General features: G+C 41.3%; 1 protein-coding gene across 2 annotated transcripts; it reads right to left on the minus strand.

The window, feature by feature from the left end:
• Positions 1-19: 19 nt before the first annotated feature.
• Positions 20-27,782, minus strand: si:dkey-38p12.3 (rho guanine nucleotide exchange factor 15). 2 transcript variants are annotated; one of them, XM_036146399.1, is made up of 16 exons: positions 27,423-27,782; positions 19,401-19,874; positions 13,866-14,930; positions 13,740-13,782; positions 13,443-13,495; positions 11,329-11,603; positions 9,663-9,823; positions 9,423-9,575; positions 8,499-8,628; positions 6,337-6,411; positions 6,001-6,093; positions 5,758-5,912; positions 3,670-3,837; positions 1,185-1,270; positions 982-1,086; positions 20-743 (listed from the first exon to the last, which is right to left on the minus strand). In XM_036146399.1, the coding sequence occupies exons 2-16, from the start codon at positions 19,789-19,791 to the stop codon at positions 586-588; spliced, it is 3,111 nt and encodes a 1,036-aa protein (XP_036002292.1). In that variant the 5' UTR covers positions 19,792-19,874; positions 27,423-27,782; the 3' UTR covers positions 20-585. The 2 variants fall into 2 exon arrangements, with proteins under 2 accessions (XP_036002292.1, XP_036002293.1); XM_036146400.1 differs by lacking the exon at positions 27,423-27,782 and adding an exon at positions 25,953-26,087.
• Positions 27,783-27,899: the final 117 nt, after the last annotated feature.

Here is a 27,899-nt window from a genome sequence, read left to right on the forward strand (position 1 = left end):
ATGTTACTTTTACAAAGACAAGATTTCAATGTTTTTTTAATTAAAAGTACATCCGCTGGTATGCAATACACCCTTTTATAATTTACATTTTTTAACATATATACATTTTCCCCCCCTAAATAGTAGTTTAATAATTAAAACAGTAGGGGGAGCTGTAGCTCTCCTACACAGCTAGTTTTGCTTTACATCTCCTGAATTTCCTGAGGCAAATCAGCCGCTCTAACTTCTAGTGCGCTCCCAGCTGAGAGATTCCTGGAAACTTGTCCTCCCCAGCGACAGTAAACCGGTTTCTGTATCAGGCAGAAACGGGAGATTGCTCATGACTCAACTGCTACTATGCTTACAGGAACAACGCAGGATCTGCAGAAATGCCTAGAATGACTGGCATGTGTGTTTAGTGTGCATGCAGCATACCGTTCGTTTCGGCATCTGCAATTAAAGACCTTATTTTAGTTCTCGGTTTCCTCGGCGGTATAACTTAGGGCATTATTTACAAGATATTTGCTAAAAAATCAGCCGTCGCTGCCTGCTTCTGAGTTGTCCTCGCTTTATCGTCCATCTGAGGCGTTTTTGACGTAAATGTGTTCAGCGGCTCCGGTTTTTGGCCAACCTCGTCGCCTGGGAGACCCTGTAGCGCTCCTTGATGTTCCTTCTCCTGACATGCTCGTTGGTGATCTCGATGACGTTGGCGTCGGGGAACCAGCCCTTCTGACCGTCGGACAAACGGATCCCTTCGCACCAGCCTGGTGGAAGTGGGTGAAAAGCTGAAGTTTAGTTTTTTTTTTTTTTTTTTTTGGTTTGTGCAAGACAGTCAAAACTATTTTAACTAATAAATGAAGGATTGAAGGGGGATTTATACCCAAAGAGTCAGGAGGGAAAAAACCGAATCTGTTCACCTGAAACAATAACTACACCATCCTATATTATGTGGAAAAAAATGAATGACGTTTTGACACTGAGCCAATTTCTGCAGGTTTTTACCCTCGTTGGTTTTGCGGATGACATTAATGATCTCCGTGGGCTCCAGGCTGAGCTCGTCTGCTTGCTGGGCAGCGTACTGCTCCACACACTGCACCTGAGGACAATCTAACACACACACACACACACACACACACAACCGTAAGCATTGTAACAAGATCAAACACGCTGCATCCGTCGGTATCGATGCCGTAAGTCATTCTCACCCCAGTCCTCATAAATCACTTCTTCTTCCTCTGCCTCTTCTTTGGTGGCGCTGGGGAGAGCCGCCAACCATCTCTCCATGTCCGACCTGTTGACACAAACGAGCCGTACGGTTACCGTCTATTCTAAACACATGGACAATGTTAGACCTTTGTCACGATCCAAACCTCATCCTTCTTTTAATGTCACTACTTGCCTAAGTAGTGACATTAAAAGAAGGCTTCAATGCTTCTATGAGCACGTCCCCTTTTGGCTTAGCATACCAGAATAATTAGAGAAGTTTCAGCTCCCCTTAATCAAAACACAGCCAGAAATGAGAGTTACGTAACTCGACTCAGAACTAGAAGCTCATAATTATGACCTCCTAATCCACGGACGTTCCCAATATATGACCACGCATCACATCATGTGGGAAGCAACCGGACCTTCGCTCGGTTTCTATTAAAATGTTTCAGATGCAGTCTGGCTTGGACCGCGCCGAGGAGGATGGATCTGCATGTGGTTAAAAACGGCAGCGCTCCAACTGCAGGTTGCTCAACTGTGAGCGCCAGACAAAGTGTGGAAAGCTTTTCAGAAAGGCTGAAGCGAAAGTCTGTTTGCCGCTGGTTTAAGACTGTTTGCTGTCGCGATGACCTGGATAACTGAGCATTTGCACAGACATGCATCATGTCAGGGTCTATTGTGGCACAATTGGTTTCTATTTTGAGGTGAGGTGAATGCCAGCGCTTAGACAGCACTGTGCAGTATTTTAACTCTTATTCTTTCAATAAAATCCTACTCCAGTTGAACTGAACCAAAACACAGACTCATTTGTGTCCAGTCATGAACTTCCTGGCTGAGGTCTGGAGTTGTTGCTTTAATATTTGCCTATGATGCCATCTTCTACTACTAATCACTCATTGATTGATTTCTTTTTAAATTAGATTTAAGTCAGGTGATAAACTGGGCATTACAAGAAGTTTTCTCTCTCTCTGAAACCAACAGAGTCCTCAGCTGTGTTTGGGATCAGTGTCTTGATGAACATCTCTCGCTTTGTTTCATCCCCAGATGTCTCTGTACATTTCTCCATCGTTTTTTCTCTCAAATATTGAAGTCTATCAGCTCCATATGGTGAGAAACAGCTCCACACTTCACTGTTGCTGTGGTGTTTAGGTGCAAAGACATCCAGAGAGTTAACTTCGGTCTCCTCTGATTTGAATCTTCTGCAGCACACCTCAAAGGAAATGTATTACAGGTAAAAGAGGTAATTTGATAACAGTTGATTAATTGATTAGTCCAGTTTTTTTTTTTAGTTGGAATATGCAGCGAACTGCTGCAACTTTTCTCTGCCAATGGCACAGTGAGGTGCGGAGCCTTTGCAAAGCAGCAGCTCCTCCGGCGCCTGCAGGACAAAGTATGTAAACAGAAGAGCCCATCCTGCATGTAAGTGTTGACCAGTCACATAAGAAATATCATTTACCCAAACCGTAGCAACGTATGTCAAAGAAAGCGCAGAAAAGACCCTCTATGAAGCCACGTTTCCTCCGGAGGACTTTATATGAGCTTTAGTCTCATGCATGTCGACTGGGAGGAGATGAGGAGGGCTTCTCATTGGGGAAACACAGCTGGGGGCGGGGCTTACAGTTCAAACTAAACTGTCCTCTTCACTCACGGTTTGAATTTGTGCAGGATCCGGTATAGTTCCTTTAAACCAGCTTTAACATGCTACTTTTTTTCAACAGTGGAGTCTTATGCAGTGTCGTCATAGAGGCCGTCATGGTTGAGTGCATTACTTGTTATTTTCATGAAAAATAGTTTCGCTTAATTCCAGGTTCTGAAGCTCTGAATGGAGCTTGGCTCTTGGATGATGGACTCTGGATAAGTCTGTAACCAACTTACCGTGGTATATATGGGTTTCAGTTTTTTCTTTTAGCTTTTGAATTTATAGCCTCGTGAGACCATCCTGATCTCGCGAGCTTTCAAGGTTTCACTCGCAGATCAGTCTGGCTACTCTCCGTTAAAGAAAATTTGGAGCCGTTCACCAAACGAACGTCCAATCAGCGTTGGCTTTGAGGCGGGTTGAGGTGTGACGCAACGAGAAGCGCGACAGTTCAGTCTAAAGAACATGGCGGCTTCAGCCGATGAAACTAGCGTTAGCGTGGCTATCGAGCAAGTTTTATCGGAATTACAGAGTATTTCTCTGCTGAGCTAACGAGCCTTTACCTGCAGCAGCAAGAGTAGTTTGGCTTGTGGTTGTGTTTTCGTCGTCGCTCTGTTACGAGTAACGACAAATCTGATTGGTTTATTTGGCCCGTCTATCACCAACATAGACCAATCAGCTAACCAGTATTTTCGCCCCTTCCCAAAATTACTTCAACGGAAGGTTTCCAGATGGATGTGCGGAGCAAATCCATCTGGCGGAGTCAGGTAATTGAATTTAATCACTAAATCAAAGTGTTTGATGATGTAATAGCTCATTGAGAGGAGCTTTTATAAACAAACGCTCACTTGGACGGGGCTTTGAAGATCCGCTCCATCGTGCGTCCCTGGTGGTTCTCCAGCATGACGAGGTTGAAGCAGTTCTCGTAGGTGGTGCCGCCGCCGAAGCATTCGCCCAAAGGCTGAGCCTGCACCAGAGAGCGGTGAGCGTGGTCCATCACCAGGTAACGGTCCGAGCTGTTCGGGACAAACCGGGAAGCAGAACTCCATGAAAGGCGAGCACAGAGCTGAAGGGACACGAGGAGGTTTAACTGGTTACACGTATTTCTGCCTGGGTGCGTTCCCTAAGAACCGGGACAAAACAAGTGTACGTGTGGCATGTCAGTACTGTACAGGCGTCTCTTCACTTAAACTGCTTTTGTTAGGTTTGAGGAAGCGTGGCGTTATGTCATGAGTGATGACAGAAAATAAAAGGCGCGCATGGCTCTGCAGTCACATTCTTCACAGATTAAGCTGGATGGAGGAGCGCCTGTCACTTCACACCCACAGGACGGTAGAAAAGCGTTAAAACAGTGAGACCGAGGTTCAGTACAGACAGCTTGTTACACACAGCGATATATAATTCATCCATTAACACACTCCTTGCTTTAAAAATACAATTTGAACCAGATATTTACATACACTCAATTAAAAGAACAATTTTAATCCTGTCTGACATTAAATCCTGCAACATTTTCCTGCTTTGTCACTTAGGGTTACCCACAATTATTTATATTTTGCTTTGTCTGGACTTTGTTGTCATTAAGCCACTTAGTAACTAATTTGGGGGTACACTGAGGGTCATCTTAACATATCTATTTGTGCCAAAGTGTTTACGTCCTGGTTTTCAGATGCTGCTTCAATACCTTCTGCCTTTTATAAAAGGTGCAGCCTACTCCCTACCGAGGCAGACGGAAACACACACTGCAAAAAGGGAACTAAAAGTAAGTGAAATTTTCCTGAAATGAGTGTATTTATGCTTGATTTGAGAAGGCAGGTTGAAATGGTTTGCCAATGGAACAAAGTTTTTTTTAAAAAGGAACAACTAATCTTATTTCAAGTGAATATATCTAATTATCTTATTTTAGGGGTCAAAACACTCACTCCATTGGCAGATGATCTTATTTACCTGCTTAAATCAAGGACAAACAATTTTTTCTAGAAATTTCTACTTAATTTTAGTTCCCTTTTTGCAGAGCAACGTGATTTTACGACATCTGCACTGCAAAAACAGAACTAAAAATAAGTAAAATGTTCTTATAATTAGTGTATCTGTCCTTGATTTGAGCAGGTAAATAAGATACTCTGCCAATAGAATAAGATTTTTGCACTTAAAATAGGAACAATTCCTCTCCATCATCTTATTTCAAGTGCAGGATGTCTAATTATCTTAATTTAGGGGTAAAAATACTCATTCCATCGGCAGATAATCTTATTTACCTGCTCAAATCAAGGATAAATACACTATGTTTAGGAACATTTTGCTTATTCTTTGATCCGTTTTTGCAGTGTGCACTTTAATGCTGGGATGGTGATCTCAAACTTGCTTTCCTCCAATTTGCTCCTTGTGGCCAAACGTCGCAGTTTTAGTTTCCTCAGACAAAGGGACGCATCTCTCTCCAGCTTCAGCAGTTTGTTTGGCGGCTGATACCCACGGTTCACACCAAAACACATTCATCTCTTCATTACAGAACATGTCCTCCTCCTGAACGGTATGATGGCTGAACATGGCCATGCACATACCAATTAGACTGAAGAGGACGTGCTTTATGTATTAAAATACATCAAGTTTGTCTCCATTCAACTCAAATGTTGTGAACTAATGGAAGCTTGTAAATTGTCCATCATGGACTTTCCCCACATTGTTTAGTCCTAGTAAGGTTGGTGGATGTAAACTTCTGAAATTGAAGAAAGTAATAAAAGAAGATCTAATTATTCTGGCCTTTAGCAAACAGGAATCATTTTGTTTATCCTAATTGACCTAATACAGGAAACGTTTAGTTTCATTTAATGTCAGACAGGAAAAAAAAAAAAGGATATGTGTTTATATAGTGAGTGTACACTTCTGGTTTCAATGGCAAGTTGTACGAATTTAATTCATCATAGTTTATTTCATACCTTTTCTTGGCAGTAATTAGCAGCCAGTCGTTAAAAAGGAAGAGGTAAACCACGGAGAACCTGGCCCTCATGTTGACAAAGGTTTTAGATTTTGACATTTCCTGGAGCTCTCCCTTCTTCTCCAGATATCGCGTCTCAGAGATGATCGGGATGGCCTGGCGAGGACAGAAGACAAGCCGCGGATGTTTAATCCCCCTCATGACGACCAGACGGGACATGTTGCTCGCTCCTGTCCGAGCTTACCTTGAGCTTATCAAACTCCAGCATCTTAGAGGTTTCAATCAGCTCCTCCATCTGTTTCATTTTCCCCACATCTTTGTTGCACTGATCGATGATCTGCGTGCAATCAAGAGGGAAAACGAGTCAAATCATTCAGCTTTTAAAAAAAAAAAAGCTCCCCCTGTCACTTTAGATCAGCCCCACTGGGACGATCAGGTTTGTTCCCTTTACTCTGGGAAGTCAGGACTTCCTCGCTGAGCTCCTTCAGCAGGAAATCTGTCCCCAGCACAGCAGTTTCTGCAGAAACCACTGATGTGGGCGTGTATGCGGAGGGGAAGGTGTAGAGAGAGGGCTATTTACCGTAGAGACACAGGCTAGGGCCTTGGAGGCGGTCTGCTCCTCTGTCGTCCCCTCCTTTGTTCTCCTCAGGATGCTCTGGAATAACAAACAAGCTTTTATTTACGCAGCTCAGTCTTTTCCATGTGGAGGCCAAACGGGTCACAGGGTGGAGGTAAGGTGAGCCCATGTGTGGCGGGAGGAGGCAGTATATATATATATATATATATATTAATAATTCTAAGTCTAATATATCTATATATATATATAAGTACTAGTATATATATATATATATATATATATATAATCTATTATATCTATTATCTAATATATCTATTATTCTCTATATTATATATATCTATCTCTATATATCTTATATCCCTATATATATATATATATATATATATATATATATATATATATATATATATAGACCACTATGAATGTAAATAAGACATCATATACCCATTCCTATTTCTTTTTTGTATTTTTTTTTTTTGGTATTCTTTTTGATCCATTGTATATATGAAGATTCACTGTATATAACTGAAGGCACCTTCTTGTATGAGCCGATGTGACGAGTGAATTTCTCCACTGTGAGATCAATAAAAACTATCTTATCTTATCTTGAATTCTTCAGCTCCACCACATAAACCAGAGCAGTGTATTTATACTCCAATCTATTGCTTCAGTATAGTTCCTGAAATCAACACACACACATACACACACACATATATATATATATATATATACACACATATATATATATATATATATATAACTTTTTCTACAAACTCTTTCAGTGCTGTGTAGAAATGTTAACCCTCATCCCACCCATCATTTCTTTATATTGTGAACCCACAGAACAAGACTTTCCTTCAAATGCTTTAAAATGATCTTAACCTGTAGCTCTTCCAGCCTTCAGGAGGCCTTTTTAACAACATTTTTTGTGACTTTTGCTTTCACTTGACTCTCTGACAACATGAAATCGTGTCCGTCTCTGTATCTTCCTACGTCAGACCAACGGTATTTGAAAGTCATGTCTTTAACCAGCCCGGGGGAACTAAATCCAGGAAACAGCTGACACGGACTTACTACCTGACTTTCCCATCTACTGTAAACTATGTGAGCGGTTTATCGTCTACTGTAAGCTTCCAGCTAAAACTCCGGGTATCTTTGGTATTTGGCATAGATTTAGCAGAAGAAATCAGAACAGAATAAGTCTTTGTGACTTAAATATATTTCATGATCTACTTGCTATTATTCAAAACAGAAAAAACACCAGAAATTCATACTGCTAACATATTATAATTGTAATTATCTATAATAATGTTATCTGCAATACTTATTTGTTGTTATCTTGCCAAACAGTTAGCGGGTTAATGGTGGCTGGTTTACAGTGGCACTAGATGCTCTGGTAGCTAGCAGACACGCTGAACAACCGTAGCTTTACCCCAATAAGAGCCACAGACGACGTTTATTTAGCTTCCACACCATGACTTTCTGTGTTTTTCAGAAATATTTGCAGACAGCTCAGTCTGTCTTTCAGCCAGCTGACTGACGGGGTGCAGCTGGAGGTGTGAGAGCATTATGCTCCATACAGCTGGATTATAGCTCTCTCTGGGAACTCATTAAGAGGATTTAAAGCCATAGTAACAGTAAGATAGAATATTTAAGTGGTTTTAAAACCACAATATGAAAAAAATACTAATACAAGATACTTCTAATTTGAGATGCTTCTATAATCTTAAAAGAGTGTGAGAGTTGTAACTACAAAGCGTCTGGCCTGCCTGGCTTGGTTTATTTACCACACGTTTATTTTACTATTGTGCTAGACCAACTTTTTGTTTTAAATCTTTTGCAAACACATTTGCTTTCCCTCAGGACAGAGAAACAACAATGTGCCGGAACCTGTTGTTGGTGTGGTATTAAATGACCATCAGTGAACGCCTCGCCAGCAGACAGGAGAGCGTGCTTTTCAGGTTTTATGTTACCGGCTCCAGATTCCAGACTCTGGCAGGTCGCAATCTTTACTTTCGTTGGGAGACATTGCTTCAAGGCGACGGGATCTCAACAGGCGGCTGAGACTCTCTGTGCTCTTAAAGTGTAAGCAGAGCGCAGTCGTCCACCTGGCATCGACATTATCTAACCACCTGTAACATTCAAACCAACGAGGTGGCGCTCACCTCGATGAGAATCCTCATGCGTGTTATCCGCTGGAAGGGCAGCAGCAGGAAGGAGAGGAAGGGCAGCCGCTGGCACTGAGGCTGCTCCTGGAGACGGTTGATAACTGTGGCGAACTGGCCGTTCGTCTTCCTGCAGGTATGCAGAAAATCTGATCAGATAGCGTCAGAGGCAGTATTCCTGAGAATCAGTCACGGCTCAGACCGGAACAGGCCGATTTCCTGACAGCGCTCATGCTAACTCATCGTGACTTTCTGATGATGTGCATGATGGCTCTTCGATGAGCTATATTATACACTGGAGTGCTAATCACCGTCTGTTTGAACGAGTCGCTTTGAAGCCACCAGCCGCCATATTGGTACTCCCTATTTCCCCCCAGTAACTAGGGAACATGTGCGCTACAGCATCGAATAACGAGGATTTTCTCATGTTCAGGGGGGGCTTAAGACTTTTAAAATGTCAAATGCCATATACTTTTATGTTATGTTCTAAAAATATCAAGTACTGAGAAAGTCATGTGCTGAAATATTTTGCATTTTATTCATTTAAATATATATGTTTAACATTTATAAATATATAAATAACAATGTACAAAAACATATATTTACATATGTGTATACATATATATACATATATACATATACACATACTTATATATACATATATACATATATATATATATTTAATATGAATAACATGTAAAATATTTCAGCACCTAATTTCCTAGTAGTTGATAGTGTTAGTACATCCACTGACTGTAGAATTACCTGTGAAATGTTTTCACTCAGCCAGAAAACTGCTTGTTGTTGCAACCAAATCCTATGGGATTCTGTGAGAGTAGGGAGTAGCAAGATGGCGGCCAGTGACTTCAGTTTTTCGGCAAAATCAGCACTCCAGTGTATTATATAGCTCAGTGTGGCTCTTACATGAGGCGGGTGTAGGTCTTCTCCTGGTAGGTCTGGTTGCGGATGTAGTCGATGTAGGTGGAGAAGTTGTGCTGGGCGTGATATTTGATGATGTCGCAGATGTCTGGGAACACTATCTCCATGAATATGTGGTCTTCCAGGTCCTTCAGGAACCTGCAGCAAACGTTTGATTGAACTTCAGCTCCATTCTGCTCTTGAATCACTAGCCCATACTTCATCTCTCGGGGCGGGACCGCTCACCTCTCGCTGACCTCGCGGACCTTCTGGATGTTGGAGAAGAGGGTTTTCTTCTCGCTGATGATGAGCGTTTCTCCCAGCTCCCTGTTTTCCATGAAGTGCTCTGTGAGGACGCGTAGGGACCGCAGATAGGAGGCCTCTGAGGTCAGGACCTCAAACATGCTCTAACAGGGAAAATCAAAGACGTAGATTCAGAAAAGAGTTATACAAACTTTTTAAACCCTATAAAACGTAACTGCTTCAGTCCTGTTTGTAATGTTTCCAAGAACTCCTAAACTTCCTGTACTTAAGACGATCCTCCCCCTGAAAAGTAATTATTAACTGTAAAGTTGTAACCAAAATGGCTCTATGTGTATCTATCTATCTATCTATCTATCTCATATATATATATATATATATATATATATATATATAGATAGATAGATAGATAGATAGATAGATAGATAGATATATATATATATATATATATATATATATATGTTATAGATAATGTTGAAAATAAATATTTAAAAATGTTTGTACAAGCATGTTTTTTACTAGTATTATTTATTGCAAAATTGCATATTAAAATGCCCAAATAGGCTTTTACACTTTCAGAAATAAAAAGATAATTAATTAGCAATTAATCTCAAGTTAACTATTGAAATTATGTGATTAATAGCGATTACATTTTTTTATTGTTCGACAGCACTAATATATATAATAATAATTAAATAATAATAATAATAATTGAACTCTATTGATCTCACAATGGAGAAATTCACTTCTGCATCTTAAGCCATCCCCTTGGGGAGCAATCTGGGGTTAAGGGTCTTGCTCAGGGACCCAAAGTGCCATGACTGGGGATCGAACCGGGTACTTGCATCCTTCTCTGAGTGCAAGCACACTGCTCTAACCACTCGGCCACAAGTGGTTTATATATATATATATATATATATATATATATATATATATATATATATATATATATATATATATATATATATATATATATATATATATATATATATATATATATATATATATATATATATATATATATATGAGAGAGAGAGAGAAATTGGAATATAATTTCAGCAATTCAATCGAAAAGTGACACTAATGTCCTGTATAGATTTATTATACACAAAGTGATAAGGTTCAGTGTTTATTTCAAATATTAAATTAGATCAGTTGGAATATAGGTTATTTATATTGAAATGTTGCGTAATGATCTTAACTGACTGCTGACCTGACAGCTGAAGGACACTCGAGGCACAAATGGTCATTGCAGAAGAAGAAGTTGGCTTGTGACAGTGTGCAAACATATTAATGGAAAGTTGAGTGGAGGGAAAAAGTGTGGTGGAGGACGTGCACCAGCATTAAAAATCCATTTGGAATTGGTCTTATGTAATGCTCTAAGTTTCTGGGAAACTGAACTCTTTGGTTTCCATTACCTGTAAACCTAAATAATTATAAGGAACAAAAATACAATCTAAAAATAAAGCGCTTTTTGCGTCATGAATCTATATCGTACATAAGCATAAGTTTTTGATTTCCTATAAATAATTATTTCATTGACCTGCAAAATTTACACTTGTAGGTAAGATTTAAACCTGATTTGGCATCGTTAATGTTTTCTTTCTTTCATTATTTCTTTATGTTGATACATCTGAAAGTTCCTCCTCACCTCCTGGTACTTGATTTGGTCAGCAGTGAGCTGGTCCAGCATCCCGCTGTCCCGCACCGCTGGGAGCTCCTGCCACAAGGTGCTTTGACTGACTGCCGGCACGACGCTTCCCCTGGCTCCTTGGCCATTGTTGGACTTTCCAGGCATTGCGTCGCTGAGGCGAGCAGCAAAGTCCATGGCGTAGTCCACGCTCGTTTTGCTGATGTTTCGGACAACGGTCTGTCGACGCAGCTCCTTCTTGATTGCGAAGTCGCTGTATGTTTGGTACAGAGGCTCTGAGGTGAGACAAATCCACATGTTTTAGAGCAAATTTAGCCTTTCGCCAGCATTCTCCTTTATATTAAATGCAGATGATAGAAGGGTTTCTTTCTACAACTAGACTGAATTATGAATATAACCTTGTTACAGACTCTCTTCTGGATTCAGGTCTGGACTTTGACTAGGCCATTCTAACGCATGAAAGTGTTAATGTTAAAGTCTCCTCCAAGTTTTCTCCCAGGTCTGTCCTGTATTGAGCTCCATTCATCGTCCCGTCTACTGTGACCAGCTTCTATGTGCCTGTTGTAGGAAAACATTCCCACAGCATGACGCTGCCACCTCCGTGCTTCACTATGAGGAGGTTGTGTTCAGGGTGATGTGTGTTGTTAGTTTCCAATCACACGACCAGAAGATCTGTTATCATATATTTGCTACTTAACAAAATTTTCTTTATAGATTACTTCAAACAATGGCTTTCATCTTGTCACTCTCCCATTAAAGCAGCACTATTGCTTTAGTTTAATGTATCAATATCACAACAGTAGTTGTGATATTAATAAAAGTGATGACAAAAGTCTATTACCAGCTTCTTGTAGTCTTTCTAGGTAACTGTGGCTGTGACTTCATATCAATTATAGCCTTATACTGTTCTTAAAAAAACACATTTAATAATGTAACATTATTAAATGTGTATTATTAAAACAAAATTGGAAATACATTAAAAATAAAGAACTGTGATTTTTATCACTAGACTGCACACAGTAACACAATTTAATTATATTTTTGAATTTATTGGCCGTTATTGATGCCAATGATCTGATGCAAATGATAATCCTGACAATACTGGCAGTTTTTGGGCAATTTTTCAGAAATCACAAGTTGGAATTTATAGTTGTCAAGATAAACCCAAATTCTTATGATGAGAAATTTTTCACGATAACGATACAACGATATGATCAGGACCCAGCCTTTATAGATATTTATATACAATATCAACTAGAATAAAAGTGTCCTATGATCCTCTGTCAGTAGCGTAGCGAGGTGCATGTCGCTGATGAAGCCAATGGTCTTACAGCAGGGGGAGATGACAGACCCACCAGTTATCACATAAACACTTAGATTACTGTCACAGGGACTTAGAAGAGGATATATTAAGGTAAAAAAAATGTACTTAGTGCTGCTTTAAGACACAATTTCTGGAGTATAAGGCTAATTATTGTCCTTTCAACAGATTCCTGCACCTGAGCTGTGGATCTATGCAGCTCCTCCAGAGCTACCATGTTGCTTATGCCTGTCAGTTTAGGTGGGGGCCCAGTTTATGTTTGCATGGTGAAGAATGTTAATGGGTTGTGAATAGATAGATAGATAGATAGATAGATAGATAGATAGATAGATAGATAGATAGATAGATAGATAGATAGATAGATAGATAGATAGATAGATAGATAGATAGATAGATAGATAGATAGATAGATAGATAGATAGATAGATAGATAGATAGATAGATAGATAGATAGATAAACTTTATTCCAGACTCATGGTCCAATAAATACATACATAAAAACATGAATAAATGGATAAGAAGGGGAAAAAAAACACAATACAAGTACCATTATCAATTAAATAGGTGCTTTAAGAAGACAGGAGTACCAGTGTCTCCACAACTTAGACTGGTATCGGATTGCACTACGTGTGGTGTCAGCAAGTGACAAGATAATATCATTGCCAGATGCATTTAACCTGCAGATAAACTTATACATTAACTTTATTAAAACAGCTTGTAGGGTATTGACTCTTGCTGTGACAGGTGGTCAGACAGGTGAGTTAACGACCTCACTGCCGTATCCCGGCCTTACCGTCGGTCAGCCGGAACTCCCACTTCGATGAAGTCTTCCTTCTGACTGGAGACCTGAAACAGGAAACACAGAGCGAGGCGTCAGTCGTTGAGGCCGGGTACGTTTTCTTTATGTCTGGCGGGGGAGATAAGGCCTCTGGTAGGAGGAGTAGGAGACTACTGTTAACTGTAGAGCAGGGGTGTCATGTGTTTGGAAAAGAAGGGAAGACGCAGGTCATCCTTGTTCCTGACTGGGTTCTGCTGACTGTGACTCGTTAACAAGGAAGTATTACAAAACTTCAACACAGTCACAACTCACCGTTCTGTCTCGACTTTCTTTTCACTGCTTTTATTTTCTTTTCCTATTAGAAAAAAAAAAAAAAACAATTAGGTCACGATTAGGCGATTCAGCAGAAGAAGAGACGGCCGTCGCTTAGGTACGAACCAGGGAAGATGGTGGAGCGCGTTGAAGCAGTGCTGTTGCTCCTGGAAAATGTCTTTGGTGGAGCAGGCGGAGGTCTGAGAGGAACCAGAGGGCTGCTTGGAGGCGACGTTTTGGGGGGCTCTGGTCTGAGCCTATGGGATGAGGGGACGCTGCCAGGGGAGGTTCTCCCGGAGGTGTTCTCCTTTCCGGGGCCGTTCATGGGAAGCCTGGGCAGTATGGCAGGAGGTTCTGGTGCATCCTCCACTCCAGGCGTAGAGTCCGAGGAGCTTTTAGCCGGCCTTTCCCGACGCGCCGGCTTACGCGCCGTTATTTTAGGACTATCCTGCAAATCCTTCCTCACCGATGGGACCTTCTTAAGGTCCTCAGCCGCCCCAGGAAGATGGAGCTCGTAAATACTCTCATCTTCATCCTCTGGGCCCTGGCTCGGGAGTGGAGGAGGCGGAGGTTGGTGTCGGGGTACAGGCCGACAGCGAGCGAGCGCGGCGTGAGGAGTCTGGTCTGAAGGCCTCCTCGGACCCTCGGACAGCAGGACCTCCAAAGAGTGATGGATGTGGGATTTCACCGTTTTCTCGTCTCCTCCCTTGTTCTTGCCGTCGCCTCCCTGCTCCACCTCTTTAATCCCCCCACAGCCCTCCTCTGCTCTATGATCTTCCACCTCCTTCTCTGCTGCCTTCGTTTCTCCTCTCCCCACGTCCACCGCCTCCTCCACTCTATACAGGTCCACCTCCTCCGTTCCATCCATGTCGTTCTCTGCTTTCAGCTCACATTCTCCCCCCTCCTCCTCCTCCTCCTCTCTGAGCACCTCCTTTTCCAGTCCATTCTCTGCTTTCTGCCCCTTCACACCCATCTCTTCTCTCGGCTCCGCCTCCCTCGCCGTCCCCCCTGGCCTCTCGTTCTCGTGCTCCTCCACAGGCACCCATATGAGCATCATGCCGGGTCTCTGCAGGTGACACATGCAGGTGCAGTTTTTGCTGCAGTAGTGGGCGAGGGTGGAGTACAGCGTGTCCTCGTCCTTTGCTTCAGCTGCTCCTGACGTCTGGACCGCCCCCTCCTTTCCATCAGGAGCTGTCGACACAAAAGAGGTAGAGAGGCTCTTTTCACGTCAACTTTTCTCTCTCTGGTTGCTGCAGGTCTTTGGAATAGTTTATTTATCCCTTAATAACAACAAACCCTGCGTTTTCATCAGGATTTCACCAGACAGACCATCAAAAAGTAGTGTATAATCGGAAAGTGGATGGGATGTGTTCAGCCCTCTGAGTCTGCAGGTAAAAGCTTTTGGTGCGCTCACAGCTGCAAGTGTTTAAGGATTATATCTGTACCTGCGCTGCTCGTCTAGAGGCTGAAATCTTCACTAAACAGTTCAAGCTCAGGCAGACTGGACGAGAAGCCTCTGTGAACATCAGTTTATAAGTCCTCCCACATTGTCCTCAATGGGATTCAGCTCCATCCCCCACAGCATGATGCTGCCACCGCCGTGCTTTCTCATGACCCTGGTGTGTTCTGTAGTTTCATACCAGCCGATATATTTTATTTGGGTCTCATCTGACTAGGGCAAAACTGAAAACTGAATAGAAAATCAGGGTTCCCACACCTTGGTGAACGTCAAATTCAAGGACCTTTCAAGGACTTTCCAGGACCAATTTCCTCAAATTCAAGGACCACATGTGGCGGGATTTACCTACTGTGACCGCTGAATAGGTTATCATATTTTAATACAATGCAAATTCAATAAAAGACTAAACGGCATAGAAGTTGTTGGGTCAGAAGCAATGCAAGAAAGTGGACTAAATTTATAGCCTACATTGATATTGATCATATTCTTAGCTTACATTTATATCCACAGTACATAGCTATGCATTACATATTAGATGTACATTAGCCTACCGCTTCATGAAATTTTATGGAAAAAAGTGCAGCATTGAGATGTTCAGAATTATATCAATTTGTTTCACTTACTTTCATCTTTGATTAAGCTAGTTTTTGACTTTGACTCTGAAAAGTCGCTAAATATAGTGACAAAGTCGCTGAGTTGGCAACACTGCGTGAATGTAACCTATTGGACGCACGTAGGCCTAAACCGTAGCCTACCAACTAACGAAGAAGAGCAAACGTACTTTTGCAAAATAAAAGTCTGCGGAATCAACATAATTTTAAAAGATCGTGTGGTAGTAAAATAATGACACGAGTCGTCATCCGTGTGAACTTTCAACCCCACAAAAAAATTCAAGGACTTTCAAGGACAAGGTGTTTTTTTGGCTGTTTTCAAGAACTTTCAAGGGCCTTGAATTTATTTTTTCAGATTCACAAACATTCAAGGATTTCAAGGACCCGTGGGAACCCTGGAAAATGTAATTAAATTGGAAACCATGTATGTTTCTCCTTTCATTTTCACAGTTATGCACAGATTTGTGTTGCTCCACCGCTCGACTATAACAACATGGGAGTGAAATGCGTACCCCTTTAACATGAAAATGTTAAATGGGTATGAAAACAAGGCGCTGCATGCATGCTGACGCAGCGTTACTGCGCGTGATTTTCTTTAAGTGGGGCCGTCGCAGCGTTCCAGGAACAAATCAGCTCAGCCATTCGACGTGAAAACAACATTAAGACAAAAAAAAGTTATGAAGAAAACTGATTGGTTTTCCTCCTTCCTGGGGTTCCTGCACAGAAACAATCAGATATGTTGAAGCAGCAGCTCTCCTTTTCAGCTCCTCCCAAACAGCCCAACTCTTTTTAATTTCACCTACAACTCACACATGAGAACTGTAGGCGAGGGCTGGCATGTTTCTCTACCTGGCCACACCTCCGGCTGATACAGCAACCTGGTTCACAGCCCAGAGCGGGTTGGTAGATGCAGGACCTCATCCATCAGGACAGGACATCCAATCCCATCCAGTAATATTATAAACGCAAAGCAACAATGTGAAGTTTAAGATGGAGAAACGTGCTGAGCTCCAGGAGAGACCTAGATAACCTAAGGCTTCACTTTGTGCTTTTTAACACGGACTGGATCAATGATTCTCCAGGTTTTCTGGAGGTTCTTGGAAAGCTTGTCGCTCATTTCCAGTCGGGTCCTTTCAGCTGGTCTGAGCATTTATGCACTGCATGCTTTAAAATGAGGAGCGGGGACGAATTTAGGACAAAGGGAAAATATCTACAGCTGACGAACAAAACCTGAAAGTTATAACTTTAAAAAAACTGGAGAAAATGTATCCAGGAATGGCCTGACATGGGAGCCGAGCAAGGCATCATCCTTCAGCTCCTGTCTCCTAGAAATTCGTCTAAAGAAATTCGAACCCACTGTGTCGCAGTGAGCGAGAAAAAATGCCTAAAGATCCAGTTTAAAACTGGTTCACAGTGTCCTATTATTGAAGTATGTAATTCAGTCTATGGGTTGTCCTGCACATGCCTGAATGAAAAGCTATGTGCCTTACAAGCAGGCAATGCAAATTTGCAAATTTGCATTGCCTGAAAATTTTATTTTGGGAAATCTATATTTTATTTAATTTTTATTTTATTTGCAGATGCACTCTCCTGGACTTCCAATCAAACTTTGTACCATATCAATCCTAAAAAGGGGAAATTGTTTTGGTAACAGCATGCAATGTTGAATATGTTTAGGAAAATATATCGTCAAAATACTCCATGGAGGAAACCTTTTTACCCTAAGACGAAGCACGGGGCCGCCATCTTGTTTTATAAACTTGTAATAAATTGCACTTTGAATTCAGGTCAACTCCCAGATGAGATTATTGAAATAAAAATTTCAATAATCAATAAGATAAAAAATAATTTCAGTAATTTATTTTCATGAAACAAAAGGGAAGAAAACCTGTTAATCAGATTCGGTTTAAAAAAACAACAACCTGAGATGTTATATTCAAGCTACAATTCAAAAAGAGAACTAAAAGTAAGTAAAATTTTATTGAAATGAGTGAATTTGTCCTTGATTTGAGCAGGTAAATAAGATGATCTGCCATGGGTTGAGTGTTTTTAAACCTAAACTAAGACAATTAGATTTACTGCACTTGAAATAAGATGATGGAGATGAGTTGTTCCTTTGTTAAGTGCAAAAATCTGATCCCACTGGCAGATCACTTAAACTTGGCTGCACAAATCAAGGACAGATACACTCATTTTAAGAACATTTTACTTATAATTAGTTCCCTTTTTGCAGTGTACATCACCCAGCCCTACTTACAAGAAAAACCCTTCCTCTCAAAACGCTCAGAGTGTTTAGAGAAAATTATCAAAAATGGGTCGCGATCTGGTCTCCGTTATGCTTTGTGTCACAGAACCTCAGGCTCTCCTGGAAAAAATCCCTTTTTTCTTCCAGGGAGCTAAAACAAGCGCAGTAACGACAGGTGCTGCTTTGGGGGAGGTGCTCTTCTCGCATCAGGGTAAAGGTGACATCATGTGACATTTTATTGAGCTTCGCTGTAAAAATATGACAATCATCTAACGAGTGTTTTCCTTACTGACACAAATATGCGTCATAGCGCTACGCTGCAGCATTTGCTGCGCTGACACTGGAAATGTTTAAACATAACAGGAAGGCCGACTCAGTGGCAGGAATCTCATTCAATCCTACGTGCCGAGAAGGCGTTTTTTTTTTAAATGTTTGTCATCGTTAGGACTGGAAGGAGGCCCTGCAGGCAGCAGCTGAGCTGACTGACCTGTTTACAGTCGTCAGGGCAGAGGAGTCGACGGGGCCACACCTGTAGGCTCCCAGAAGGTTTATGGGCTTGAAAACAATCAATGCCGCACCGCTAGTTGCTCTTCCAAGCTACATACTGCATACGTAGAACCTGTTCTTGTTCACTTTAGTGTAAGTTTTAGTTTAGTTTATTATTTTGTGTATAAAAAGTTAAAAACTTACACATAATTATTAGTAAAATAAATACAAACTATTGTGTTGTGGGTCATTCTGCATGTAAATGCACTAAAAGCAAAAAAAAAAATGTCGAATTTCGTGCAAGAGTAAATAAAATGGATCACTAACGTGGGTCTAAAGCTAGATTTAGGCTCCTGTTTGTGAAAGCGACAGAGTTTTGGCTAAACTGCAGGAAATAGTCTGAAGATACAGGAAGTGAAAATCGCATGGGGGGGGGGGTGATCACATGGAAATACAACACAGGTCTTGCGGTGTGACCCTTGCATTAAAGGCCAAATGTTAGCTGGTTGTACCTGCATCAGGTTAGTGCGGCACACTGGATGGAGGCAGATTTGTTGGGATTATAGAGGGAAAAAAAAAACAGCTCAGTTCAGTTCAGCAGAGAGTCTGAACCTCTTTGTTAGAGCAGGTGATCTGAATGTCTTAGAACCGAGCGTCTAAATGGGGAATTGCTTCGCTTCGACTCCCTCACTGTTTAGTTTTCAGGTATTTCCCAGACAGAAAACAAAGTACTGCCTCCCTTTCTGCAACACATTCCTAGCTCGTTAATCTGCCGTGGCTTTGCTTCCTGCACAGAAAAAATTCTCCAGATTCCCTGAAAAATGCTTCGTGGTGCTCCAGGACACACATGGCTGCCGTACCTGATCGCCGGGCGTCTGTGCTCACGCCGTCGCTCTCCGTTAGTTTCTTGGGGATGCGGCTCCTCTTCTTGGGCAGCGGTGGGGCCAGCGGTGCCACCAGCTTCGTTCCCGCCTGCGGCTGGGGGCCGACGTCTGATCTGGGCTTCACCTCTGGTGGTGTTTTCACCTCTTTCCGGGGCGACGGCTCCGCGGCGCCGTTGGCCAGCTTCTCTCCTGCGTCGATGGACTCCTGCTTGGTAATGCGTCTGACTATTTCCTTCACCTGTCCTTGCGCGGCGCCTGAACTGCTTCCTCCGCCCACAAGGGAACGGGAGTCACTGTACAGCGATCTCGGGGGGACCTCCGGTCGCCGCTTGACGTCTGGGTTGAGGGGCGACGTAGGCCGTTCCATCAAGGCTGGGGGGCTTCTTCTCCGTCAGAGGAGACTCAAAGGACAGACTTGGATGGCGAGCGTCAGCGAGGGAAGTTCATCTCCTGATAAAAGAACAAAGGCAAAAGGGAAAGGCAAATGTAATCAGCAACCTTTTTACGACAGAGAACGACACAATTCTTAACTCGGTGTTACCGTCGGCATGTGATCCTTGAATCAGACTTTGAGCTCTGGGCTATAAATCGGGCTGAGGAAAGGACCCAGGCTCCACTCTGCATAGCATGAGGTGCACTGCCTTCCTCTGAGCACACATTTACCCATTTTAAACCCAAGATGATGTAAAACCAGTTCGTCTGGGCGCTGATTAGCGTGTTTACATTACTGAAGATAACATCGACGGTTTTGTTGTTGTCGCCGGCTCAGTTTCCTTCACCTTCTTCTAAAACGTCCGACAGTGTCAATGATTTACAGCAGAGAGTGCGGTGTAATTCATTAATTTAATGTTTTTATAGCCGTTTTGTATCAGCAGCATCAGAGCAGGGATGTTGATCAGTAACAGTGTTACATTTTCAGAGCCGGCAGCAGAATTTTACAGCCCTGTGAGTTAAATGTTTGAAATCATTAAATACATACAATATATAGAAGATATCCTGAGTAAATACAAAATGCAGTTTTGAAATGCAAAAAGCTGCGGAGGACTTTTGGAGGGTTTTCAGGAATGAACGACCAAATTAAAGTCGCACCACAGCATCTCAATTAGACAAAAAGTCAGTACTTTGACTAGGCCATTCCAAAGCCTTACTTATTTTCCAGCCATCCATAGGTGGACTTATTGCTCTGCATCATTTAAGCAGGTATTAAACATACTTTTTTATTAAACACACATTTATGTATCAATAAAAACCTAAATATGTGTGGTGATGTAACATCCCAATTGTAAAGGGTTTGTTTTCATTAGTAAGCAGAAAATCATCTTTGTTAACAGAAATAAATGAAAACATCCATAAATGGACTAAACTTTTGCAGAGGTTTTCTAGTCATACCAACCACTCAAAGAGCTTTATGCTAAAGCCACGTTCAGCCAATCACGATCACATTCATGTTGATACGCAGATCAGTAGGCAGCTTGGGGTTCAATGCCTTGCCCAGAGGTACAACAAACCAACAACCTTCCAACTGCTCTACCCAAAGAGCAACAATCGACCATCTGTGCATAAATACTCCGTATGTTGTCACTTGGTGAATCGAGTCCCTGCCCTGCGCATCATCAAGATCATCAAGATGCTTTTTAACAAACGTGAGACAAGTGTTTTATTTTTTATTTATTTTTATATTATTTAGGCCTTTTGCCTAGAAAGCTTTACCTCCTAATCGCAGTTAATTTGTGATTTAACAAGACTACAATTGATTTCTCACGCATGGCCAGGTTGTTTTGGAACTCTTTTTTCCGCTAACCAATGAAATCATAGTTTAAAAACTGCTTTTTAAATACATTTTCTTAGGGTATCTTTGTCCGATAGTAAAAACAATGATACATGAAACGTTTAAGTGTAACAAAAAAGCACAAATAAAACCTGTAAGGAGGCTGATTGTATTCCACAACACCATAATATTAATAATAATAATAAAAAAAATATTACTACTACTACTACTACTACTACTACTAATAATAATAATAATAATAATAATAATAATATTACCATTAATATTAATGTTAATATTATGCATCCAGTTTGCCTCTGTGGGGTTTCTCCAGACTATACAAACTATATGAACAGATTAACTGTACAGAGTGTAATTAACAAATCTGAGGTTTTCTGACACTTTCTCCAACATCAAATATAGGCAGAGTTAGACTGAGGGACAATTTTATGGATTTCTCAGCACTTTCCAATAACATAATAGCCTCAAAAAAAGATATTTAACTTTCTCATTCCACAAAAGGGTATGTTAGGGAACAAATGCATGTTTTTTTTTTTTTGTTTTGTTTTTTTATCTATTGAGTGAGTGCCAAAATATGCCAGTAATGCTCCAGTTATGCACCCCTATTGAACATATCAGTGTTGGCATGAGGCTTTTTCAACCAATGACTGGAAGCAACGTATATCTGTAAATATCTCTGTGTGTCTCTTTGAGGACAGTTCACGTTTCTATCCGGTAAAACAACCTGAAAGGCTCTCTGCCTTTTCTCAAAGTAGGTAAAACGCCCAGATTGGCTTGGAGCCGGCGCAGGATGTGTGGGCGGCATGTTTGGTAAACAGGACTGGTGCTCCAGGACGTCAGAAGCTGTAGATCAGTCGGTGACGGTGATACCTTAGTCTTTAGGAAAGGTCGTATGTCGACTATTTTAGCCTGATTCTCATTATTAAAGAGAAAAAAAAACATTCAGAAATTGGTTTTAAGCTTGTGTCAAGTAGGGCTGAGCACTGTAGTGCAAAGATGTTTAATGTTAATTTGCATAGCACTGCAGATGACAGGTCGACGGGATGCGTTACTCTGGACGTCACAGACTGAGTTATAAGGATCCAAACGGACAGATGAGAAACAGAGGAGTGAAGAAAAGGTGGATTCATCCAAATCAATATTGTCCTCACAGTGTTTCAATACAATATCCTCCTTATATGCGAAAATTTGGTCCCATTAAAATCCATTCATTTTAAAAGGATTTTAACCCGCAAAGTATTTTTCTTAGCTAAAAAGGAAGCTGCTGATGGCAGATATTCAAGCCTAGTTTAATTATTTCATGTGGTTAATGGGATTTGTTTAACTGATTTATTCCCTTCTCGTTGAGCTCCTGCTGGGGGTATCATTATTCTACAGATGTTCGTCATTACAGGTGACTTGCTTCCAGATGTGCTCCGCGTTACACATCAGCTCCCCAGGAGAGACGACGATAATATCTGAGATCTCTGCTGGTCCTGGATCAGTGCTCGCTAAGCTACAGCTGACCCACGGCTCGCTGTTCACGCGGCATCAGATTTCAACAAAACCTTTTTTGACCAACAATGGACCTAAAAAAAAAAAAAACATCTAAAAAAGTGACAAGAAAACTGCTGGAAAGGGAAATCTAAGATAAGGATAGACTAAAACATTGTGCAGAGTAGAGTTTGTGCCGATAACACGCTACTTCTGAACATCTAAATAATGGGTGTCAAACTAACTTCTTTATGGGGCCACTTTGGCATCATGAAGTCATTAAAAGGGCCGCTTGCATGTGTAGAGGCGATACTTTTCATTTCAGTTCACATAGTAGTATAAAAAATGCACAGTAACATTAAAGTAGCACCCTTAGGCCCAGTTTATACAGTTTATCTGCAAAAAAAAAGTTGATATTGGGGTAAGTCACACTTACAGGAGGCACAGTTTTAGCCACTTTATACACTTTAAAAGGATATATGCCTTTTTTTTGGCTCTCGAGGGCCGGGTAATTTACCTTGACGGGACGGATTTGGCCCGCGGGCCTTGAGTTTGACACCTGTGATCTAAATAATAAAAGATCAGAAGCCAAGGTTGGACAACGTGTCTATTCCCCTCTATTCACCAAACGACCACACTGTGCAAAACGAGACTTAAAGCCGGTGACTTTATAGCATGAATTCATCAGGAAAGCAAGTCTTGTTCCCTCTCATCTATTTGCATATACGGTCAAGTGTTTAGAGAGCTTTGCTAACGAAGCCTGAATACCACAGTAAATGTTTATATTTCAAAGCTAGTTAAGAAATGCAAAGAGTACATTTGGGTCTGGACTTTGTTTATATCCAGGCTTTTTGCCCCAGGATGACTTTGCTACAGCTTTGCTGCTCATTAAGACGTAATAACTGCGTAATAAACGTCAGACTTTTCCGTGCTCAACATGTATGATCTCAACGTAGAAACGCACAATTCAAGACAAACATGGTCGATATACACTAGTCATAGGTAGCAACTAGCAGAAGTGCATATTTATAGTCACTCCGCTCTCGTGGCTGAAGAGATTCCCACTTCCATATTAAAGCTGTTTTTACACAGGTTGAGTAGGAGGCTCTCATGCACAGTTTAATCAATGAAATGTCATCATTACTAATCTATTACTAGATTTATATCTAGACGGTTCAGACTGACAAACAAAAGATGCCATCGGCTGTTCAAGATGTCAATCCTCTTCACATTTTTTCCACCTCACCACTTCAGACTTTAACGTGTTTCTTCGAGGCACTGGAGCGACACAAAGCCGAAAAGTGAAAGGAAAAGTATACTTTGGTTTACTTCACCACTAAACGTCAGAGAAACCGCTGCTGTAGAAGGGCGTTCCCACAGCATGACGCTGCCCCCACCATGTAATATGGTTTGGTGTGTTCCCTGGTCTTCATAAGGATGTTTATGACAAACTATAACAAACTCGGAAGCCTTTAGAGATACAGCTAGGTTTATGCTGAGATTAAATCACGCACAGCTGCACCTGGTTTATGCTGTTTATGGATTGTCTGGATCAATTGAGTATTCTAGGGTTTTTTTTCCAACATTTTCTAGACTTTGAACGTCCAAAATCTGGAGAACCTTGAAAAATTTTCTTTCCACTTAACAATCATTCAAATTACTTACTGTTGGTCTATCATGTCAAATCCCGATGGCATATTTTAAAACTTGCGGATGTCACGGGACAATATGTGAAAGGTTGTAATCAGTACGAATACTTTTGCTAGGCGCTGTGAAAGTGAAACGTTTGGTGTTTAATCTGTGTGACCATAGGTCCACGCTACAGATTACCCTCAGAGTTTATTTGATGTGATCACAGCAGCTGATGAAACCAAACCAACCGGGGCTTGTCATCCTCTGAGTCACGCCCCAAAGAAAGATGGCTGCTTTCTGAGACCTCCCACACCAAACACACGCTGAGCACATGGCTGCAGAAATACAGACGTGCATAAAGGGAGTAATACGACAAGTGTAACACATTAAACTGGATTAACTAGAATAGTGAATGATCCGTTAACAACACAGGCCAATTGATTTCTTCGGGTCAGACTGAAAAAATCCTCACTAAATCGTTTCGACATTAACGATCCCTCCTTTGATGTCGTTCAGTGCAGAGTGCTGAAATTAACACCATGGAGAGTTTAACGGCCCATGTAGGTTAAAAGGAGGACGATAATTCAGTAACAATATTTATAGCTCGATAGACGTGTGGTGCGATAGAAAAAAAGGGTTAATAAATTTTTTTAAAGAATAACAGTTTTCCTTCCTTTTGCATTCTAGCCTATGATGTAGGTTAATACTACATCCTCTCAACCAATCACAAACTTAGATCCAGGAACGCTCCATCCCCTTCAAAGACTTCTTATTTCTGTTTTAACACTTGCAGTTCTGATAGAAAGTTGGTTGAATCAAAGGTTGAGTTTGAATTCAATGTCTGTGTGTTCTTTATCTAACAATAGGTCACTAAACCAAAGCATAAAATGGCCAGGGCTACACTTAAAATATATGTTTTGAAATTTTGATGATTATCAATATCGATCAACATGATTTCTATTTTACTGATGTGCTTTTTTTCTATATTGTCCAGCCCTAATCACCATTACATAACCTTTTAAATTAATCCAAGTAACTCTAACAAGTGATGGGGATTAGAATGAAGGGAAACATTGTTTAAAAAGCCCCTGTGTCAGGTTTAAAATGCCACTTTGAGGTTAAAACTACATGCTAAGTCTTAAAAAAGGCTTAACCGAACAAACCAAGGAGTCAGCGATCAGATTTGGTCAATATCGTTGGCTGTTGATCACACGATCAAATGCTAAAAAATACAATTACTTTCTATGTCCTTTGATTGCATCAAAACCAAAACTCCATCTGTTTTCAGTCAAACTGTTACATGGGTGCATTAAAACAAAGTTTTCACGTATTACAGTCCTTAGAAAGTTAATCGGACAGAGTAAACCCCTGGTAAACAAGCCAGATCTATGCATCTGTAAAACTAGACAATGTATGTAAAATGTCTGGGTTAAAAAAACGTTTTAAGAATTTTAAACAGACTAAAAAAAAAAAAAAAGCAGCAGGATATCAAAACATAACCCAAAAACTACCAGAGACAATAGTAAAGGTGGAACTGATTAAAAAGAAACCGAAACAGCCCAGGAGACAGTCAAAAGTACTGTAAATTAAGTGAATGTAATTCATAAAACAAACAATGAACTTTGTTACTTTACCTTTTCTTTATTTGTTTCCCTAAAGTGTCCAAACTTTTACGTAAATCCCGGCAAAGCTATCATTTCAAATGTGGCCTCTCCAACGCGCAGAAAGACTCAGTGGTTTTAGTTTCATCCTACAAACTGCAGCTGAATGCGCATGAATCTCAGGCTAAAAGCGTAACAACAGACTGTTTAAGACATGCGTGAATGGCAACGACAATATAAAATCCTCGCGGTAGAATAAACCTATTACGACACGTCCTTCTTGGCCTGAAACGTTATGCCAAAAAGGCGCAGCCAGTATCTAAGGAAAGTGCTCCAGCTAGTCAGACCAGTATGAAAGAGGACGACTTGAGCGCTAACGAGAAGTCAGGGTGTCACGTTTCGATCAGACGCAAAGGAAGGGCACAAAGCGGAGGGGTTCTGGGAGAATTTAAAACAATGATCAAAAAAAAATAAATAACCCGTTTTAGTTTTCGACTTGAGGTAATGCAGCTGTAGGCTTGAGTGTCTGTCAGCAGGCCTCTCCCAGGTTTCAGAATTAGCCTTCAGGTCATTTTCAAAACAAAGAGTGGAAATATAATCGTTAAACTGAAGGGCGTGTTTTAATCCACACAGAGAGGGACAAACACACCGTGACTGTGGTTCAGTTGACGGGCTGAATGGTAAAAAACAGTCCCCGTCTCCCCTTCCTCTCTCTTTTAAGCAGACTCTACCTCTTTTGTCTCCCTGGCTTTGCCCCGGTGACCCAGTTAGTTCAATAGCCGGACCCAGCAGTTTAAACGGGCGTGGGTCAGCGGGCTTTGCTGTGTTGCTAAATCCAACATCATGAACGGTGTGATCCCTTGAAGCAGACCAGTGTGAGAACAAGAAGGCAGCTTCTGACACGCTTCTTTTTGTGCACGGGTTTTACCATCAGGTCTGAAGACACTGGTGTGACTGAGTGGAGGGGGGCTTGAGCATGCTGCTGTGACTGAGTGGGTGAGATCCACGCTGGCCCAGGAAAGCGGAAAAGGCTGTTCCAGGAAGGAGGGCGGAAGCATGGAGAGATGGGAATGAGAATGCAAGACAAACATGGACATGCTGCAGGTGACAGGTCAGCTGTGCGAGGAGAGGACTCCTGTAGTGGTGTTTGATTATATTAAGATAAAGGGAAAAATATGCATATATCACTGCTAAATAGTTCCAAAAGTTAAACAGTTAGAAACTAAAAGTAGCCTAATATGCAGCATAGCATAGGAATGACTCTTTGGACATATTTTCACCCAAGGAAATGGCCATAAAATTCCTTTACTAACAGGATTAAATGCCAATTTTGTTTTACTAAAACATGAAAATATAATGTAAAGATATCACAAGTCGCTGTTTCCTATAGGGGAACAGGTGCGCTTCTCGTCAACCAAACTAAACAAGCAAAACGAGCAAACAAAAACGACATTAATCTGTTTTATTTTTAAACCACTAAACTCATAAAAGATAGAAACTTACCGAACAGGGTTCGACTGTTCCGCTTTGTTGTTGTTTTATTTTTCGGGTCTACTTTGAGTCGAGCATCTTGGACTATTTACTTCTCGTCGGGAAGGCAGAAAGCCGCGCGGGGTAAAAACTCCGCTCCTGTCGCGAGGAACATTTAGAAGAAGAAGAAGAAGAAAAAGAAAAAACGGCCGTTAAAAGGGTAAGAAAAAAGATGTCCGTTCAGTTCATTGTTGTCTGTCTGCGTGTCAGGCGTGTTGTGTGGGCTCCCATCACCCCGCTGCTACTACTACTACTGCCTGCTGCTGCTGCTGCTGCCTCGTCTTTGTTACAAGCGGCGGACCAGAGGGAGGAGAGGAGCGGAGCAGGAGACAGAGCCCCCGCCCGTTCCTCCTCCGAGGTCCAGACCGACAAGTCATGCGCAGTGAAGCTCACCGCTTCCGGTGAAGCCTTTCAAAGTAAAACAGGAAATAGATTAAAAACCGTATGATT

The sequence above is a fragment of the Fundulus heteroclitus genome, chromosome 14 (assembly GCF_011125445.2).
Source record: "Fundulus heteroclitus isolate FHET01 chromosome 14, MU-UCD_Fhet_4.1, whole genome shotgun sequence".
NCBI classification, from domain to species: domain Eukaryota; kingdom Metazoa; phylum Chordata; class Actinopteri; order Cyprinodontiformes; family Fundulidae; genus Fundulus; species Fundulus heteroclitus.